This window comes from Ceratotherium simum, chromosome 22, assembly GCF_057802395.1.
Source record: "Ceratotherium simum simum isolate JZ-2026a chromosome 22, ASM5780239v1, whole genome shotgun sequence".
Taxonomy (NCBI): Eukaryota; Metazoa; Chordata; class Mammalia; order Perissodactyla; family Rhinocerotidae; genus Ceratotherium; species Ceratotherium simum.
The window spans coordinates 50,448,353-50,467,128 of record NC_141921.1 but is presented as its reverse complement, the minus strand read 5'-3'; the positions used below and the strand labels follow the sequence as shown (position 1 = coordinate 50,467,128).

The 18,776-nt window shown below is 58.6% G+C and overlaps 2 protein-coding genes across 4 annotated transcripts in view; one reads left to right on the top strand and one right to left on the bottom strand.

The window, feature by feature from the left end:
• LOC101391566 (ATPase family AAA domain-containing protein 3A) overlaps positions 1-11,227 on the top strand; it is a 23,965-nt gene extending 12,738 nt beyond the window's left edge. The window contains exons 14-17 of one of the 3 annotated variants that reach the window (XM_087447004.1): positions 911-1,078; positions 3,247-3,355; positions 6,032-6,137; positions 8,365-10,498. In XM_087447004.1, coding sequence (XP_087303130.1) covers positions 911-1,078; positions 3,247-3,355; positions 6,032-6,137; positions 8,365-8,450 — 469 coding nt within the window. In that variant the 3' untranslated portion in view covers positions 8,451-10,498. The other 2 variants (XM_004425483.3, XM_087447003.1) reach the window with 2 other exon arrangements.
• TMEM240 (transmembrane protein 240) lies at positions 10,669-18,776 on the bottom strand. Its single transcript, XM_004425484.3, has 4 exons — positions 18,669-18,776; positions 18,185-18,291; positions 12,404-12,612; positions 10,669-12,035 (listed from the first exon to the last, which is right to left on the bottom strand). The coding sequence occupies exons 1-4, from the start codon at positions 18,723-18,725 to the stop codon at positions 11,887-11,889; spliced, it is 522 nt and encodes a 173-aa protein (XP_004425541.1). The 5' UTR covers positions 18,726-18,776; the 3' UTR covers positions 10,669-11,886.

The window sequence follows — 18,776 nt, the reverse complement described above, 5'->3', positions numbered from 1 at the left end:
ATCGTCCTGTTTCGTCCTCACAGCAGCCTTCCACAGAGGGAAACTGAGGCACTGCTTGAGCTTACACGGCTGCTGCAGTACAGGGCCAGGAATAGGGCAGGCACATGCCAAGTGCCCACAGTGCCTGGGCAGCCTCCCCGCTCTGGGACATCCTGTGTTGTCCACCCGTGTGATGGGAATGGCCAGTTAAGGCACAGTGGGGTGTTTGTGGGGACCACTGAGGAGATGTGCTGGCATCTCTCAGGCAGAGCCAGGGCCAGTCCTCGTCCACAGGGCACTGCTCCTGGCTTCTGGCCAGCCCGTGGCATCCCGAGATGGGCTGTCTGGGTGCTCACCCCACACCGGGTGCCCTCGGCGCAGGTGGCCCCAAGGATGGGCTGGCTCCTTCTAGATCCCTAATCTTGCTCTTCTGCATTGGTGAGGCCCCTTCTGTCCCCTGTCCGCTGTTCACCAAGGGACACCCAGCACTGCCGGTCATCTGTGTGGCTGCCATCTCAGACTCATTGCCCTCACCTGCTGTGGCTGCTGCCAGCAGAGACCCCCCACACCCCCCAGATCCCCGGGAGGCATGTCCACATCCCTGCTGAGTTGGCAGCTCCACTCAGCTGATCTCCAGGCCCTGTTGGAGGAGGGGCAGAGGTCTGTCTCAGACCCTGGGTCCCCATCCCTTTGCACAGCGAGGCTTACATGGCCATTCCATCAGGCTGGGCCTGAGGAGAAGCATGAATTGGGGCAGGAACAGCTGTCGGAGGGAGGGATGGATAGCAGAGAGCAATGCTGGGTCTTCCTGGGGTTTTCTGGGTTAAAAAGTTGCCAAATAGATTGTGTTAGAAAACTGTCCAGTGCGGTTTAAGAGGCCCCCCTCCCTGGGGAGCAGGGACTCAGCTTGCGCCATCTCTGTTGGCCGCAGGTTCATGCTGGTCCTGGCCAGCAACCAGCCCGAGCAGTTTGACTGGGCCATCAATGACCGCATCGACGAGATGGTCAGCTTCGACCTGCCACGGCTGGAGGAGCGGGAGCGCCTGGTGAGAATGTATTTTGACAAGTATGTTCTTAAACCAGCCACAGAAGGAAAGCAGTAAGTGTCCTGGACGGCCCATGGCTGCTCCCTGTCCCGTCCCATTGGGGTCCCCCCAGCACCTCCTCCCACTGGTGCACCTAATCCTGACCCTGTGGTCTCACGTGGGGCTCCATCTCCAGAGGCCCTGCCGGCCTCTGTCCTGTCCACCTGCTCAGCCCCCATGCCTCTGTCCTGCTCCCCACCAGCTTATTGACTCAGTAGCCCGTTGTCATGGACTAGCTGGTGTCTTTGTCCTGTTCTACTCGTTACACAAGTGCTTTCACCATGTGATGCCTTTAAGGGAACACTCAGGCCCCGGGCTGCAGTCAGGCCCCGGATAGTGAGGGCCGCGGTGGCCAACTGCTGGACATTCACTGAGCTTGACTCAGACCACCGTATCGGTCATGGAGTTGCACTCTCACCATTGTCCACTGCCAACCCTGACTCACAGGAGCCTGGGGCCCCTGTTCTGCACGGCCCATCAGGTGGTGGGGAGCCCTCCACACTCGGTCCGGGCCACCCTCTCACCACTTCGTGCAGCCTGCTCCACATCAGTGAGGGCTGGTCTATTTCTAACCACCTCCAGGGGCCAGATCTCAGCAGCACTGACCTGAATCCCTCCTGTCGCTGGCGACACAGCCGGCTGCTCCTCTCAGTCGGGCTCTGCCTGCCCCTCTGCCCCCCTGCCCTTCTGCCCTCTGCTCCTCTGCCTGTCTGAGTCGGGCTCCGCCTGCCTCTCTGCTCCTCGCAATCAGGCTCCACCTGCCCCTCTGCCCCTCTGCCCCTCTCAGTCAGGCTCCGCCTGCCCCTCTGCCCCTCTGCCCCTCTGCCCCTCTGCCCCTCTGCTCCTCTGCTCCTCTCAGTTGGGCTCCGCCTGCCCCTCTGCCCCTCTGCTCCTCTCAGTCAGGCTCTGCCTGCCCCTCTGCCCCTCTGCCCCTCTTAGACAGGCTCCGCCTGCCCCTCTGCCCCTCTGCCCCTCTGCTCCTCTCAGTCAGGCTCTGCCTGCCTCTCTGCCCCCTCCCCTTCTGCCCGCCCCTCCTCTGCTCCTCTGGCCCCTCTCATTTGGGCCCCGCCTGCCCCTCTGCTCCTCTGCCCGTCTGAGTCGGGCTCCGCCTGCCCCTCTGCTCCTTGCAGTCAGGCTCCACCTGCCCCTCTGCCCCTCTGCCCCTCCGCCCCTCCGCCCCTCCCCTCTGCCCCTCTCAGTTGGGCTCCACCTGCCCCTCTGCCCCTCTGCCCCTCTGCTCCTCCCAGTCAGGCTCCACCTGCCCCTCTGCCCCTCTGCCCCTCTGCCCCTCTGCTCCTCTCAGTTGGGCTCTGTCTGCCCCTCTGCCCCTCTCAGTCAGGCTCCGCCTGCCCCTCTGCCCCTCTGCCCCTCTCAGTCAGGCTCTGCCTGCCCCTCTGCCCCTGTTGCCCCTTTCAGTTGGGTTGCACCTGTGCCTCTGCTCCTGCTGCCCCTCTGCCCCATGCCCTCGAGCTCCATTACCTGGGCTGCCGCCTCCTCTGGCCCCGGTGGGCCCCAGTCCTCCCAGCCTCTCCATGGCCCACCCTAGCCTGACCACAGCCCATACACTGCATGCGGTCTGAGTTCCTGAGGCCTTTTCCATGAGTGTCTGAGTGGTTCCTCTCAGGCCTTCAGCCAGACCTGAATGGGGAGGGAATCAAGGGTGCATGGATGCTGGTGTGACACTGCTCTGATTCGAGAGTGCTGGTCTTCCTCCCTTTGATTTCCTGCTCACGTATTTCAGCTCATCCCTGATGGAATTTCAGCTGCCGTGTTTGGGCACTGGGTGAGGTCTGGAGTGAGGGGGACCGGGACGTGGCCCTGCCCCCAGGGGTGCGCAGTGGGGTCGTGCACGCTCAAGGAGCCCCGCCATTCTCACACATCCTGACTGGCCCTGCAGCTACCCCCAGAGCACCCCAAGCACTGCCGTCCTTCCTGCACAGCCCCTGCCTGGACCCCACCTCAGGCTCCAGGAGGAAGGGAAGTGCCCAGCAGGGAAAGAAGGGCCAAACGGGTGACCTGGCACCAAGAGTGGACATTGGGGCAGAGTTTGGTTCATTAAAAGGAGGGGTGTTTGGATGGGAGCCCTGCCCGGCGGGTTCCCAACACACACACTCTGGTAGATGTCCCAGCCCTCCCTCCCTGTGGGTGCCCTGGGCATCACTAGGGAACTCCTCCTTACCAGGCGCTTGAAGCTGGCGCAGTTTGATTATGGGAAGAAGTGCTCAGAGATCGCACAACTGACGGAGGGCATGTCGGGCCGGGAGATCTCCCAGCTTGCTGTGGCGTGGCAGGTGAGTTGGGGACATGCGTCCCACAGGTGGGAGCTGGTCCCATCCAGAGTCCCTCAGAGTCATTTGAAGGCAGCCCGTGCTGGCACCTGCCTCCCCCCAGGTGTCTCTGTGGAAGGGTTTTCTGCACCCAGGTGTGATGTGGTGTCCTACTTTCTAGCCACCAGCTGCCTCTGCACCCACAGCAGGGAGAATGGGGCAGGGCTATCAGTGGCTTTGCATATTGTGGCCCACCTCATTATGTTTTAGTCCAAATCAGATGGGTTTCTGAACGAGACGGGCTTTCTGGCAACGAGTCACATGTCATATGGGCGTCAGAGTCCCACAGGCCCATGCTCAGTTTCTCAGGAACCTCTGGACTTTGTCCCAAGCTGGGGCCCAGGGCGGTCGGCTCAGGTGACTCTACAGACAGGTGGGAGGGCCAGGGGGACACAGCTTGGATCAGATGTGGACCGTCCCAAGAGCTGTGGCTCGTCAGAGGGCAGAGGAGATGAGGAACCAGAAAGTGGCTCTGACGTGACAAGGGGCCTGGGGTTTCCTTCCCACTTGGGGACTTCTGGCATTTAGGATTGTCAGCTCCGTTCGTGACGCCCGCTTGGGTGTTCTGGCTCTGAGGACAGGCTCACTGTTGGCTCCATCCCCGTGTTGGGGCTCAGGGCACACAGGCCCTAGTGGCTCTTGTTGTTCCCGACACCAGAGTTGCCTCTCTAAAATGTCCCAGCAGCGGTTCCACGGGCATCCCGGGGCAGGGGAGGCAGTTGACCCCCAGGAGCCTCGGGTGCAGCCATCTAGAAAGCATTTGCTTCTTGCTGGTTGCCGAGGAGAGGAGCCCTGCTGGGTGGAGGGTGCTGAGTGGCTTGTGTCTACAGCCAGCCTCCATCTTTGTGCCAGCATCGCTGCCTCCACAGGGCCCCTGCTCGTTGTGTCTGAGGCCCTGTGGCAACCCGGCCACTGTACAGTTAGTAGTGCTTCTGAGCCCATGTGTATTTTATTAAGTAAACAGACATCTACTTTGATTTGCATGTCGGAGTCCAGATTCACGGGGACTGTGTTAGCCTGAGCCAGGTTTTGCTGCAGTAACAGACTCAGATCACAAACTGCGACTGACGTGGGTCAGCGGTGGGCTCTGCTCCAGGCTGTCCTTGCTAAGGACTCTCATGAGGGTAGCTCTGTTTCCACAACCAACAAAGTGGAGAAAAGGGTGTTTTAGTCAGCTCGGCTGCCATAACGAAATGTCACAGCCCAGGGAGCTTGAACACAGACACGTATTTCTCACGCTTCTGGAGGCTGGAGGTCCCAGGTCAGGGTGGGGTTCTGGTGAGGGCCCTCCTCGTGGCTTTCAGACGGCTGCCTTCTCGCTGTGCCTATGTGGCAGAGACGGAGCACTCTGGTGTCACTTCTTATAAGCACGCTAGTCCTACAGGGATCAGGCCCCACCCTCATTACCTCGTTAGAGACCCCAACTCCAAATAACAGCCACGCTGGGGGTTAGGGCTTCCATGTATGCATTTGGGGGACACAAACATTCAGCCCGACAGTGGGTCATGCTCTGGCTCTCAACATTCCCACCAAGACCCAGCACACCTCCTTTCTCTTCACATCTCGTTACCCAAACCAGGTGACAGGCCCACCGCGTGCCTGGCGGATGGAGAGCTGGGGATGATCAGACCCCACGTGTGTGGGAGGAAGCGAGTGGACTCCAGGAACCCAGTGGCGCTCTCCCTGGGTGTCTGTCTCACACCAGGGTGTGTCTGGTCACTGGTCAGCTCAGTACGAGGCCTGGCTGTTAGTCCTGCCCTCTCCTGGGAGAGAAGAGGGAGATGCAGAGGAGGGGCCACCATCTCCAGAGGAGTGTGGTCGTCTCCCCTGACCCTTCTCCCTTTGTGTCCAGGCGCAGGGCTTGGAGCTGGGTGCTGTGGAGCTCCTCCCTCCAGGCTGTGTGCCGGCACCTCTCTGCACTTATCCCCTGAAGCCCACCTTGGTGGCGGGGCACAGACCCACTGCTGCTTCTGCTCCCACCGCAGTGGCTTTGTCAGTGTGAGTTCACACTTCTTACCACCCCAGCTCACCTGTCATGGGGATTTACTGCCTTTTTTTTTTTAACATAAAATTTGCCATCTGAACCATTTTTAATCGTACAGTTCAGTGGCATTAAGCACGTTCACATTGTTATGCAACCATCACCGCAATCTGTCTCCAGATCTTTTTTTTTTTTCTCCTGAGGAAGATTTGCCCTGAGCTAACATCTGTGCCAATCTTCCTTTATTTTGTATGTGAGCTGTTGGCACAGTGTGGCCGCCAACGAGTTGTGTAGGTCCATGCCCGGGAACCGAACCTGGGCCACCGAAGCTGAGCATGCCGAACAACCACTAGGCCACAGGGCCGGCCCCTCCAGATCTTTTTTAGCCTCCCAAACAAACTGTCCTCATTAAACACCAACACCTCATTCCCCTCCCCCAACCCCCGGCAACCTCCATTCTACTTTCTGTATGAATTTGATGACTCCAGGTACCTCATACGAGTGGAATCATTCAGTATTTATCCTTTTGTGACTGGCTTATTTCACTCAGCATAATGTCCTCACGGTCTATCCATGTAGCATGTGTCAGAATTCCTTCATTTTTAAGGCTGAATAATAATCTGTTGTGTGGATATATCATATTTTGTTAATCCATTCAGCCGCTGATGGACACTTGGGCTGCTTCCACCTTTTGGCAGAGTGTGAACAATGCTGCTGTGAGCATGAGTGTGCAGACATCTCTTCCAGACCCTGCTTTCAGTTCCTGTGAGTGTGCACCCAGAAGTGGGATTGCTGAGTCATATGGTGGTTCTGCGTTTACTTTTTGAGGAACCTCCATAGTGTTTCCGGCAGTTGCTGCACCACTTTACATTCCCATCCACAGTACACGGGGTTCCAGCTTCTCACATCCTCCCAACATGTGTTGTTCTGTGTTTTGTGGACAGCAGCCATCCTAGTGGGTGTGAGGTTGTATCTCATAGTAGTTATCATGTGCATTTCCCTAATGATTGCTGATGCTTAGCATCTTTACGTGGGCTTATTGGTAATCTGTATGTCTTCTTGGAGAAAAGTCTATTCAAGTCCTTTGCCCATTTTTGAATTGGGTTGTTTGTTTTTTTGCCGTTGGGTTTTACAAGTTCTTTATATAGTCTGGATATTAATCCTTTTTCATATATGTGATTTGCAAATATTTTCTCCCATTCTGTGGGTTGCCTTTTTTAGTGTCCTTTGACACACAAAAGTTTTTAATTTTGATGAATTCCAATTTATGTCTTTTTCTTCTGTCACCTGTGCTTTTGGTGTCATAGCCAAGAAATCATTGCCAAATCCAGTGTCTGGAAGCTTTTCCCCTGGGTTTTCTTCAAAGAGTTTTATAGTTTGAGGTCTTACTTTAGATGTTTGATCCATTTTGGTTTCATTTTTGTATGTAGTGTGAGGTAGGAGTAGGGCTTCATTCGTTTGCCTATGAATATCCAGTTTTCGCAGCACCATTATTTGAAAAGACCATCCTTTCCCCACTGAATGGTCTTGCACCCTTGCTGGAAATCATTTAACCGTACGTGTGAGGGTTTACTTCTGGGCTCTCTATTCTATTCCATTGGTCTGTGTGTCTGTCTGTATGCCAGTGCCACACTGACTTGATTACTGTAGCTTTCTGGTAAGTTTTGAAATCAGGAGGTGTGAGATCTCCAACTCTGTTCTTTTTCAAGATTAATTTGGCTATTCAGGGTCCCTTGAGATTCCATATGAACTTTGGGATGGATTTTTCTATTTCTGCAAAAAACATCATTGAAATTTTGATAGGGATTGCACTGAATCTATAGATTGCTTTGAGTAGTATTGACATCATAACAGTATTGTCTTCCAGTGCGTAAACACAGATATCTTCCTAGATTTTGCTATCTTCTTTAATTTCTTTCAGCAATATTTTGTAGTTTTCAGCATACAAGTCTTTCACCTCCTTAGTTAATTTCTAAGTATTTTATTCTTTTTGATACTATTGGAAATGAAATTGTTTTCTTAATTTCCTTTCTGGATTGTTCACTGTTACTGTATAGAAACATAATGATTTTTGTGTGTTAATTTTGTATTCGCCACTTTGCTGAATTTATTACTTTTAACAGTTTTGGGGGGAATCTTTAGGATTTACTACATATAAAATTATATCACCTGCAAACAGATAATTTTACCTTTTCCTTTCCAATGTGGATCCCTTTTCTTTCTTTTTCTTGCCTACCTGCTCTGGTTAGAACTTGCAGTACTCTGTTGAATGGCAGTGGTGAGGGTGGGCACCCGTGTCTTCTTCCTGATCTTCGAGGAAGAACTTTCAGTCTTTCACCTTTGAAATGATGTTTTCTCTGGGTTTTTCATATATGGCCTTTATCATGTTGAGGAAATTTCCTTCTATACCTAGTTTATTGAGTGTTTTCATCATGAAAGGGTGTTGAGTTTTGCCACATGCTTTTTCTGCATCAATTGAGATGACCATGTGGTTTTGTCCTTTGTTCCGTTAGTGTGACATGTTAACTCTGATTGATTTTCCTGTGTGGAACCATCCTTGCATTCCAGGAGTAAATACCCCCTGGGCATGGTGTATGATCCTTTCAATATGCTACTGAATTTGGTTTACTAATATTTTGTTGGGTCAATATTCATAGTGGGGTATTGGTCTGTAGTTTTCTTGTGTTTTTGTCTGGTTTTAGTATCAGGGTTATGCTCATAGAATGAGTTAGGAAGTGTTCCTTCTTCTTCAGTTTTTTGGAAGAGTTTGAGAAGGATTGGTGTTAGTTCTTTGCAGAGCATTTGGTAGAATTCACCAGTGAAGCCATCAGGTCCAGGGCATGCCTCTCTTTTTTTTTTTTTTTTTTGGTGAAGAAGATTAGTTCTGAGCTAACATCTGTTGCCAGTCCTCCTCTTTTTGCCGAGGAATGTTGGCCCTGGGCTAACATCTGTGCCCATCTTCCTCTACTTTATATGTTGGACGCCGCCACAGCATGGCTTGCTAAGCAGTTCATAGGTCCATGCCGAGGATCTGAACCCGCGAACCCCGGGCCACCGAAGCAGAGCGCGAGAACTTAACCACTACGCCATCGAGCTGGCCCCTTGCCTTTTTTTAAAATAAACTTTTAAATATTTTTGAATAATTTGAGGTTCCCAGCAAATTTGCAGGGATAGCACAGGGCACTCTCCTGTGCCTCTTGCCCCCTTGCCCTGTTGTGAATGTCTCATCACGAGGCACATTTGCACATCACTACTGCCTCCCCATTGGACTCCATCTCACCCCAGGACCCCATCCAGGATTCCCCATTACATTCAGTTGTCAGGTCTCCCCAGGCTCCTCTGGGCTGTGACAGTTCCTCACATGTCCCTAGTTTATGATGATCTTGGCAATTTTGAGGAGGGCTGGTCAGGTGTTACGTAGAAGGTCCCTCTGGGTTTGTCTGATGTTTTTCTCATGATTAGACTGGGATTGTGGGTTTCAGGAGAACCCAGAGGTGAGGTGCCCTTCTGGTCACATCATATCAGGGGTACCTGACATCCACATGACATCAGAGAGACCTTGGCCTGGATCACCTGCTTATGGTGGTGGCCGCCAGGTCTCTCCACGGCAAAGTCACTATTTTCCCCTTTTCCTCATGTATTTGGAAGTGCATCACTAAGGCCAGCCCCTTGGGTGAACGTGTCAGCTTCGGTGCTCTGAGATTCCAGAAGGAGCAGCTGCACTCCCTCTACCTGCCCCTTTCCGCGAGGAAAGCTCAGACCCTGACCCATGCGAGCCCCAAGGCCGGAGCGCTCCCCGTAGGTCTCTTCCCTTCTGTCCTCTCCTACTGTTCAGAGCCCGTGTGCTCTGAAGAGGCGGCAGGGGCAGCCCCTCTCTCCACAGCCTTGCCTGGGCACTGAGGACGGCCATGTCCTGAGACAGGGCCAGCCTGTGTGAGCAGAGCAACTGATTATTTTAGATGGTGGGAACTTGCTCACGATGCCCCACATGGGCCAAAGCCGCTCAGGTCGCTGGAGGGAGAGAGCTGGACTGGCTCAGGCCCCCCTGAGCTTGGTGGACACCGAGTGCTGTCCTCACACTGGCCGTGTGTCACACCTCCGGCAGAGTGACAGGCTAGGTGACAGGAAGCAGGTGGGGCACTGCGTCATCTGGGAGGGGGGGCGGCCTGGCCACAGGTGACCTGCCTGGTAGTTGAGGTGATGTGGACAATACAGGGGCCCGAGTAGCAAAACTTAGGTGCCTGCACCCATGCCTGCCAAAGTTTGGAGTGGGATTCCTGGACAGTGGCCTGGCTTTCAGCAGCCCACGGTTCTGGGAGGACTGTTTGCAGACACTGGGGGCCCTGTGAGAGGTAGGTCCTGGTGGATGACAGCTACTAAGTGTTCGGGGGCAGTTTGACCTGGTGAGGCCACTCTGACTCAGTCGGAATTGTTGGCGCTCCTGGGGAGCTCTCTGCCCGGATCCTTGCCGTCCCCTTGGTGTCAGAATGGACCTGCCCCCGAATGGCCTATGGTGGTTCTGCTCTCTGCCCTGGCTCTGAGGGCAGCTCTGCTGTCCATGAAGGAGGGGCCCTCCAGGTCAGGGCGTGGGGTGGGGGGCTGCTTCCTGACAGCTGGCCTCAGGCTTTCTGCTTGTAGCAAGTCGTTGAGAAACTCAGTGGGCGAGAAGGCAGCCTGATGGCAGCCGGGACGCAGGCAGGGCCGTGGGCGTTACCGGGATGGCAGCTACCTAGGCTGCGGATTCGCCTGTGACTACACGTGTGTGGGCACACTTGGATGCACGGGGGGTGAGGAGTGTGCTGTGGGCATGTCAGAAAGGCCAGTATCCTCTTGAGGCTGAGTGCAGGCCCAGGGGGAGGGTGCTGGCCAGCCATCTCTCTGGTGGACTCAGCATCCCAGGCTTTGTATTCCACCTTCCCCCGCCCCGCAGGAGGCCTTCCAGTTGTGGAGGGCATCTCCAAGAGACGGGCTCACCGGTGGGGGCCAAGTGGCAGCAAGGGTTGGTCTGGCCCTGTCCTGCAGGATAGACAGTTCCTGGTGACTTGTGGGCCCTGAAAGCCTGAGGCCGGGAGACCCTTGCCTCGTGCAGGCAGCCCCTCTGGTGCCCTCCCTCAGCGCTCTTTCCCTGCTAGGCCATGGCATATGCCTCGGAGGACGGGGTCCTCACTGAGGCCATGATGGATGCCCGGGTCCAGGACGCCATCCAGCAGCACCAGCAGAAGATGCAGTGGTTGAAGGCCGAAAGAGCTGGGCTCGAGGGCAGCCAGCCTCCGCTCCGGAGTGCACGGGCTGAGTGAGCTGGGCCTGGACGCCTGGGGCACACGCCCCACGGTGTCGCCAAGAGGAAGCACCAGCACCGAGGCGCCCATGTCTCCTGGCAGCCATTGGGGGCACTGCGTGGCCACCCACCTCCCCCGCATTTTTAATATTCCCGCAGTCAGCACTAAAGGCCTCTGCTCAGGACCAGCTGCAGCTGTGGCATCTTTGTGGTGGGCAATCCCCCAGTCTGCCCCCTCCAGGCTGTGGTGCTGGCTGGGGAGGGCCAGCATGGATGGGGGCCTGACTGCCCAGTCCCACCCGGGACGAGAATTGAGCAAGGAGTGAGCAGAGCAGGCCCCTGTGCTGCCCAGTCAGAGCTGCCCACCACTGTATTGGGGAGAGGGGGTTGCCTCACACACGTCTGTGACCGTGATAGACCCACCCGAATGGTGATAAACCCAGGCTGGCTGCGCCTGAGGCCACTGGCCAGGGACGTCCGGTGCTGGGGGACTGCCCTGGCCCAGAGGAGCCACAGCTCTCCCTCAACTGGAGTTGGGGTTTTTTTATCCAGAATCTAATAAAAACTTGACATGGTACCTTACAGTGTCTGTCTCTCATGGCTGACGCGAGGGGTCACCAGGTCAGGTGAGAGAAGAAGCGGAGGCTGGAGCTTTCTGGAGTTTACTGACCAGCAGGGGTGGGGTCACAGTGAGGCGCCCGACCCGGGATGCCCTGGGCAGGGTGGCTACACTTGCCACAGCGGGGCTCAGGGGCCTTATTGCTGCTGGGCTGGGGCCTCCCTCAGACCCCTGCCCCCGCCTCCCCACTGCAGCCCACGGACGCCCCGGTGCAGATGTGGGTGCGGCCGGGCTCCCGCCCCTTCCCCGCCGAGATCCTGTCCCGACCTCACTCCCCTCCGCCAGAACTGGATCCGAAGCCGGATGCGCGACGGGCGCACAGGGGACAGCCGGTTTTAAGTAGCAGTCGTGGTCCCAGGCCTGGCGCAGGCAGGACTGCGGGGCGCGGGTGGCCCGACCGTCCCCGGTGTCCCCGCCCCCACTCCGGGCACGCCGCACCCCGGTCCCCGAGACCGGCGGCCGCCCCTTCGGCCCCACCCGACCCCTTTATAAAAAGAAGAGGAGACAGCACCTTCCGCTGGACACGCCCGGTGGCCGCGGGCGCCCTGGCCCGGGGTGGCCGTCCAGTCTCGTGTAGGTGGGCGCGGTGGCCGGCGGCCCCGCGAGTCCTGCGCGGCTCAGAGGTGCCGCGGGCTCGGGTGGCCGTTGTGGTAGAGTTTCTGCTTCACGTGCACCATGTTCCCCGCCGCCTCCTCGAAGGCCCTGTGCGGCCGCTGGCCCAGCTCCCGCAGGCTGCAGAGCTTGGGCAGCCAGGTCCACGAGCCGTCTGCGGGGGCGGGGCGCGGTCAGGGGCGGGGCCAGGACTGGGGCTGGAGTGGGCGGGGGTCAGGAGGGGCCCGTGCCGGGCATGGGCGCGGTCGGGGGGGGCGGGGGCGGGGCCAGAAGGGGGCGGGGTCAAGGGGCGTGGCCAGGACGGAGTGCAGTCAGGCGGGGGCGGGTGTGGCAGTGGCCGTGGAGGGGCGTGGTCTTGTGGTATGAACAGGGCCGGGCGGGGCGTGGTGGGGCGGGAGCGTGATGGGGCGTCAGGGGCGGGGCTGCCGCGGTGGGGCGTGGTCAGTGGCGTGGTCTGGAGGCCGGAGGTCAGGCGCTCCCGCCCGGCTCCCGGCCGCGCTCGCCCCCACTGCCCCCGCTCACCGTAGCGCCGGCCGGTCCTCCAGGCGCGCACGGCGCAGTGCAGGACGCCGTCCATCCACACCAGGAACCAGCTGATGCAGAAGCCGAGCAGCAGCCCCAGCATGAGGTCGATCTCCTGCTTGGTGACGTTGTCTGTCACGAAGTAGTTCTCGGAGGCGTCCACCACCGACTGGTCCCCGTCGTACGGGATCACGTAGTGGATGTGGTGCCTGGGGGCGGCAGGGCGGGCGGGTCCCCCGCGGTAAGGGCACCCGCTCGCCCGCCGGGGTCCTTGCAGCAGCCCTTGTGGGGCTGAGGTCGGGAAGGGCCCCCGGACTCGCCCGGGGCCCCGGTCACCGGGCGGGAGGCTGCCCAGAGGGTGGGAGTGTGCGAGGTCAGCGGTCAGAGAGAAGTCCAGGGCCGGCCAGGACTGTGTCTGCCCACGCATCACCTTCCTCCCTCCTCTGCCTGGCCTGGGGCTCAGAGGCGACCCTGGCGGGGTCACAGGAACACAGTGCAGGTGGACGAGTCTTCCAGGGTGAGGGCCCAGGGCGGGGTGTCCCCGCTCGGTGGAAGGGCCACAGCCCACCTGCTACTTCCTCAGAGATGCCCTCTGGCCTCTCTCTCCCACCTGACATTCACTGCACCTTTTCTTTCTTTTTAGTGTGTGTGTGGAGGATTGGCCCTGAGCTAACATCTGCTGCCAATCTTACTCTTTTTGCTTGAGGAAGATGGTCCCTGAGCTAACATCTGTGATAGCCTTCCTCTATTTTGTATGTGAGACGCCACCACAGTATGGTTTGATGAGCAGTGTGTAGATTTGCGCCCGGGGTCCGAACCCGCCAACCCCGGGCCACCGAAGCAGAGCGTGCAAACTTAACCACTATGCCACCGGGCTGGCCCCTGCACCTTTTCCCCAGCTTCCCCTCCACAGAAAGCCAAGTAGGGTCAGCCCTGCCCTGGGCCTCTGGTTTCCTTCTGCTCCTCTGTCCCTTACAGGTGCCCCCCACCACCACCACCACCCTGCCCTGATTCTCTGTGCTGGAGGCCTGGAGGCTCTGCCCTGCGCCCCATCCTCTCACCCCCTCTCCTGGGTGCAACCCCTCACCCATGCCCCTCATAGGTCTGCATGTCCACCACCTGCTCTGCTGCTCCTGGGGTGGACGATGTGCAGCTATCCAGGGCCCCCTGAATTGTGGCCCCTCCCCTGTGTCCCAGCACCCGCCAAGGCCTGGACCATGCCCCTCAGCCTCCCCTCCCTCAACTGTCCAGGCTCAGGCCACTGAACCCCCCAGGCCCTCACTTGCTTCTGAGGGCCACAATGAACCCTCCCCACAAGGCTTTCTCCAGCCTCAGGCCTACCTGGATCCCCTCCTCCAGGGAGCCCTCTGAGCCTGGTGATCCCAGCTGGGGTGGCCCCGCCCGGAAGACTGGCACCCAGGACAACAGACTGTGGGCCCCCCGCCCCCTGCCAACAGGAGAGCCCTGGAGAGGGAGCTGCCCGCCCTGGGTGCCCAAGGTACTGTGAGGTCCATGCCTCTCAGCCCCCAGTCATCCTTGTGGCTGCAGCCCCTCCTCTTGCCCGGACCACCCTGGGGTCCTCCTGCCCAGGGTGCCACCTCTCCTGGTTTCCTCTCTTCTCCAGGCCCCTTTACTGGCTCCTCCAGCTTTCCATGCTCACCGCCCCCGCCTTGAGTCCCGCCGCTCCCCTGTCTGCTCTCACGCCACCCCACCCCCGAGTCCCCGCCCCCGTCTGCTCCGACCCCACCCACCCCCGAGTCCCCGCCCCCGTCTGCTCCGACCCCACCCACCCCCGAGTCCCCGCCCCCGTCTGCTCCGACCCCACCCACCCCCGAGTCCCCGCCCCCGTCTGCTCCGACCCCACCCCACCCCGAGTCCCCGCCCCTGTCTGTTCGGACCCCACCCCACCCCGAGTCCCCGCCCCCGTCTGCTCCGACCCCACCCCACCCCGAGTCCCCGCCCCTGTCTGTTCGGACCCCACCCCACCCCGAGTCCCCGCCCCCGTCTGCTCCGACCCCACCCCACCCCGAGTCCCCGCCCCCTGTCTGCTCCGACCCCACCCACCCCCGAGTCCCCGCCCCCGTCTGCTCTGACCCCACCCCACCCCCGAGTCCCCGCCCCCCGTCTGCTCCGAGCTCCAGCTGTCTGCTGGCGGCTCCACGTGGGATCTTACAGACACCTCAAACTCGCACCTAAAAATAGCTCCTCCCACCCCAAACCTCCTTCTCCCCATCTTCTCCTCAGTTAGGCGTTGACACCTCTGCCTGGTCTTTAGCAGCGATAGGACCCAATCCCCAGACTCCCCCTTGCCACCAGCCATGCTGCACATCTGCCCCAGAGGAACCTTCTCAAAAAGGGACACCCCACGAGTCCTCCCTGACCCCGGGCCTGCTGCTCCTCCCTCACTGATGTCCCTGTGCCAGCAGGGGCCACACAGTGCCTTCCTCCCACTGGGGTCAGGGAGTCCTGGAGCCCCAAACCCAGCCCAGCAGGGACAGCAGCAGGCTGGCCTCTCCTCATACCCAGTCCTGCTCCTCCTGGGGACCCTGGAGGTCATCCTGCTCAGCATGTCCAGTGTGTGACCAGCCCCCGTGGATGGTGGGTGGGGCCTCGGTCACCACAGCCCCATGGAGCAGCGGCCCCCAGCCCTGATTCAGTCAGCAAGGACTGCCTGACACCTGGCCGCATCGCTCATCTGATCCCAGTTCACCAATAGCCACTACCAATCATCAATAAGTGGTGGAAAACTATTTTTTTGTGTGTTTGAGGAAGATCAGCCCTGAGCTAACATCCTTGCCAATCCTTCTCTTTTTGCTGAGGAAGACTGGCCCTGGGCTAATATCCTTGCCAATCCTTCTCTTTTTGCTGAGGAAGACTGGCCCTATGCTAACATCCATGCCTATCTTCCTCCACTTTATGTGGGACGCCACCACAACATGGCTTGCCAAGCAGTGCATCAGTGCACACCCGGGATCCGAACCCGGGCCGCCAGCAGCACAGCGTGCACACTTAACCGCTACGCCATGGGGCCGGCCCGATGGAAAACTATTGATCACCACCCAGAATGTGTAGCAGCTGCTGGCCCCCTAGGGAGGATGCCCTTCGTGACCTGTTGGCAGCCCCCATCACCCCAGGGCACCAGGCCAGGCCTCTTGGGGGTTGATAACATGAACATCATCAGCATCTCCTTCCCCAGCCTTCTGGCCCCAGGAGCCCTGACGGGGTCTTCCTCAGGACTGCTGCTTCCTACCCCAGGACACACAGCTGGTCAGGGCAGGAAACGTGAAGATCGAGTCACCAACGAAGCCAGAAATGCCCCTGGCGCCCTGGAAGTAGGATGAGGCAAGGGCCCCAAACACCCCAGTGGCTCAGGACCTCCAGGCGGTCAGAGGTCATGACCTGTGCCCCCAACACTGGCCTGGCACCTGTAGCTCTTCCCCTGTCCCTTGCCCCCTTCCTTCCTCCCTGAGGGTTGGGGCTCTGGTCTCCCGTGTGCACACATACTTCTGTGATGTGCACATGTGTCCTGCCTGGGCACGCATGCTGCATGTGTCTACCTGAGGTCTGACGCATGTTGTGTATACACGCCGGCCACATGCACATGACATGGCGTGTATACCATGGACTTGTGCCCACGAGCTGCATATGTGTGCATGTGCATGCTTGCCTGACACCAGCACGTGTGTATCACATGTACATGCTTTGCACACACCATCCTCTCTGTGGGTGCCACGGCATATGCATGGGTTTGTGTGTGCAGACCCTGCTGGCACACATACTTTGGAGCATTAATCTGCATACATGTCTGTATGAAATTCCCCATGTAGACATGTAGAAGGCATACACACATGTGCATGCTTATTCTGCACACAGTGTATAATACATGGATAGAGTCTATTGTGGCAATGCTTGTACATGGTTTATACATGGATATCTCATGTGCAAAACTACTCTGCAGACACATTTGCTATACCCGCATGGCACACACTCTTTGCTGTATATTGTACTATATACACGTGCTGTGCATACACATATGTTTCAATATACAAGACTACTTTGTACACTGAATTTACATATCCTGTATGCAATGATGTGTACAAAGCACACACGTGTGAACACACATGCAGAAACACTCTATGTCTATAGCAAGCGTGGCGCTCTGTGTTTTCTGCGTCCACAGGCATGCTGACCTGTGCACACAGGCCTAGCACCAGCCTGCGTTCTCTAGACACTTGTGTTACATGAGTGCACACATACTCTGGACACTACATGTGACGCATACACACCCTCTGTGCAAATACACTCTGAAAACACACCCTGTCTGCCCAGGTGGGCACTTGCTGTGAGGTCGGGGGCACACACATGCTGGTCACAATACAACAGCCCACACACATGTAAAATGTGCGTTACTAACGTTTACGGAGCTCAGATTCTGGGCCCAGTGTCGTGCCCACCGCCATTCTCCCAGAGGGTCTCAGGATCACCCCACTTTACAGCCACTGGGCCATGGCTGCCCAGGAGGCAGTGGAGCTCACCTCAGGCTCTTACTTTGCCTTGGGCCTTGTGCACCAGGCAGGAATGCAGGGATCTCGGGGAGCTCACCTCAGGCTCTTACTTTGCCTTGGGCCTTGTGCACCAGGCAGGAATGCAGGGATCTCGGGGAACGTGTGGCCACCTAGCAAACCCTCTTGATGGTTCTCGGCCAGCACACATGAGGGTCCTTTACACTCTCATCTCTGCTTGCACTAATACCTGTGTTCTGCTTTGACACACCGTCTGTGCCCGTAGGCATGGAGCATGCTCAGTGAGGCCTGAAGCTGTCCTGTCTCACACACACCCCTTGCCCACTACATGTGCACTCACGTCCCTGGAGCAGGATACAGGCAGGGATAAAGAACACAGGTCCGAGTCTCCAGTCCCTTACTGGCTGTGTGACCTTGGGCAAGTCTCTATCTTCTCAAGCCCCTGTCTTCGTCCTCAGTGATCCCAGCATGAGGGCGTCCTGCGGGGATGAGGGTGTGCATGCGAACGTGCGTGTGTGCTGTGTGTACGCACATGTATATGCACAGACGGTACACACATGCGCATCTCATGAGAAGATGTTTATTTCGTACATGGACATACAAACATGCATGGCCTGGAGGACTCCATCACTGCATGTGCACAGAATGGGGGTCACACAGCAGTGGAGGGGGCCTGGGCTCTCCCCTCACTCTCTGAGTGACCTTGAGCAAACTCCACCCCCCTTGCCTCAGTTCCTCCTCTGCACAATGAGGGGCTTGGGTCAGATGCCCAGAAAGGTAGGCCAGGCCCACTTTGACCTTCCGCACATCCCGGTACCTGGGTCCCAGGAAAGTTCATGGACACTGTCAGGACCCAGGGAGGAGGATGGTGTACTCTGTGAGCACAGCCCTGCGCAAGATTCCTCCCGGGACACCAGGCGAGGCTGCTGCTCTCCTGGTCTCCAGGCCCTGGACCAGGAGGCCAGGGGGGCCCATTCTGCCCATCACCTTGATGGGCCATTTCTCTAAAGGCATTTTGGGAGGGGGTCCTAACTGACTCAGGCAAGCTCCCCACTCCGGAACCGACTGGCCAACCCCCAGGTGCCTGTGGGAAGCCGGACAGTCCTTCCCCCACTGAGCCTGGTGCCAGCCTCAGCAGCCCCCACCGGCCTAGTGCGGTCCTGCCCCTGGCCTGCGTGCGGCTCGGACGAGCCCCAGTGGGCCCTGCTACCGCTGCACATGTGTGATCACGCGTGTGCCCCGCCGGGCGCGGACTCACCGGCCACAGTTGCAGTGGCAGACGCGGTCCTCGCCCCGCAGGTGCGGGAGGATGTAGTTGTGGAATCGGTCCAGCAGCGCGTTCATGTCCATCAAGCACGCGATGGCCTGGAAGAGCCCATGACCGGTCAGCGCTGAGGAGCGGGCCGGGCCGGGGCCCCCAGGCAGGAGAACAGCGCGCTGGGGATGGGGGAGTGCAGGCCGGGGGAGGGGCGAGCGCAGGGCAACTAGGGACCGGGGAGCGCGGGCCAGAGGTTTGAGGGAGTGCAGGCCCGGGGCTTGCGGGTGCGCAGGCCGGAGGTCTGGGGGAGCGCAGGCTGGGCAAAGGGTGCGCAGGCCAGGGGTTTGGGGGTGCGCAGGCCGGAGGTTGGGGGAGCGCAGGCCGCGCGGCCCGTAAACAAGGTCCGGGAGGGGGAGGCGCGCGCGCGGGCGCGGGAGGCGGGAGCGGGTGGGGGAGCGGGCGCGCGGGAAGCCCCTCCGCTCACCATCACGATCGACGCCCCCAGAATCATGAAGATCATGGTGTTCGCGCTCATGGACATCGGGCGGGGCCGGGCCGGGCCGGAGCGCCGCCCCCCGGCCCCGACGCCCCC

Coding starts and splice junctions, on each gene's coding strand:
- TMEM240 (XM_004425484.3), bottom strand. CDS start 18,725: ATGTCCATGAGCGCGAACACCATGATCTTCATGATTCTGGGGGCGTCG. Junction 18,292..18,668: donor TGGGGGCGTCGATCGTGATG/GTGAGCGGAGGG, acceptor GGGCTCTTCCAG/GCCATCGCGTGCTTGATGGA. Junction 12,613..18,184: donor TGCCACTGCAACTGTGGCCG/GTGAGTCCGCGC, acceptor TGCCGCCCCCAG/GCACCACATCCACTACGTGA.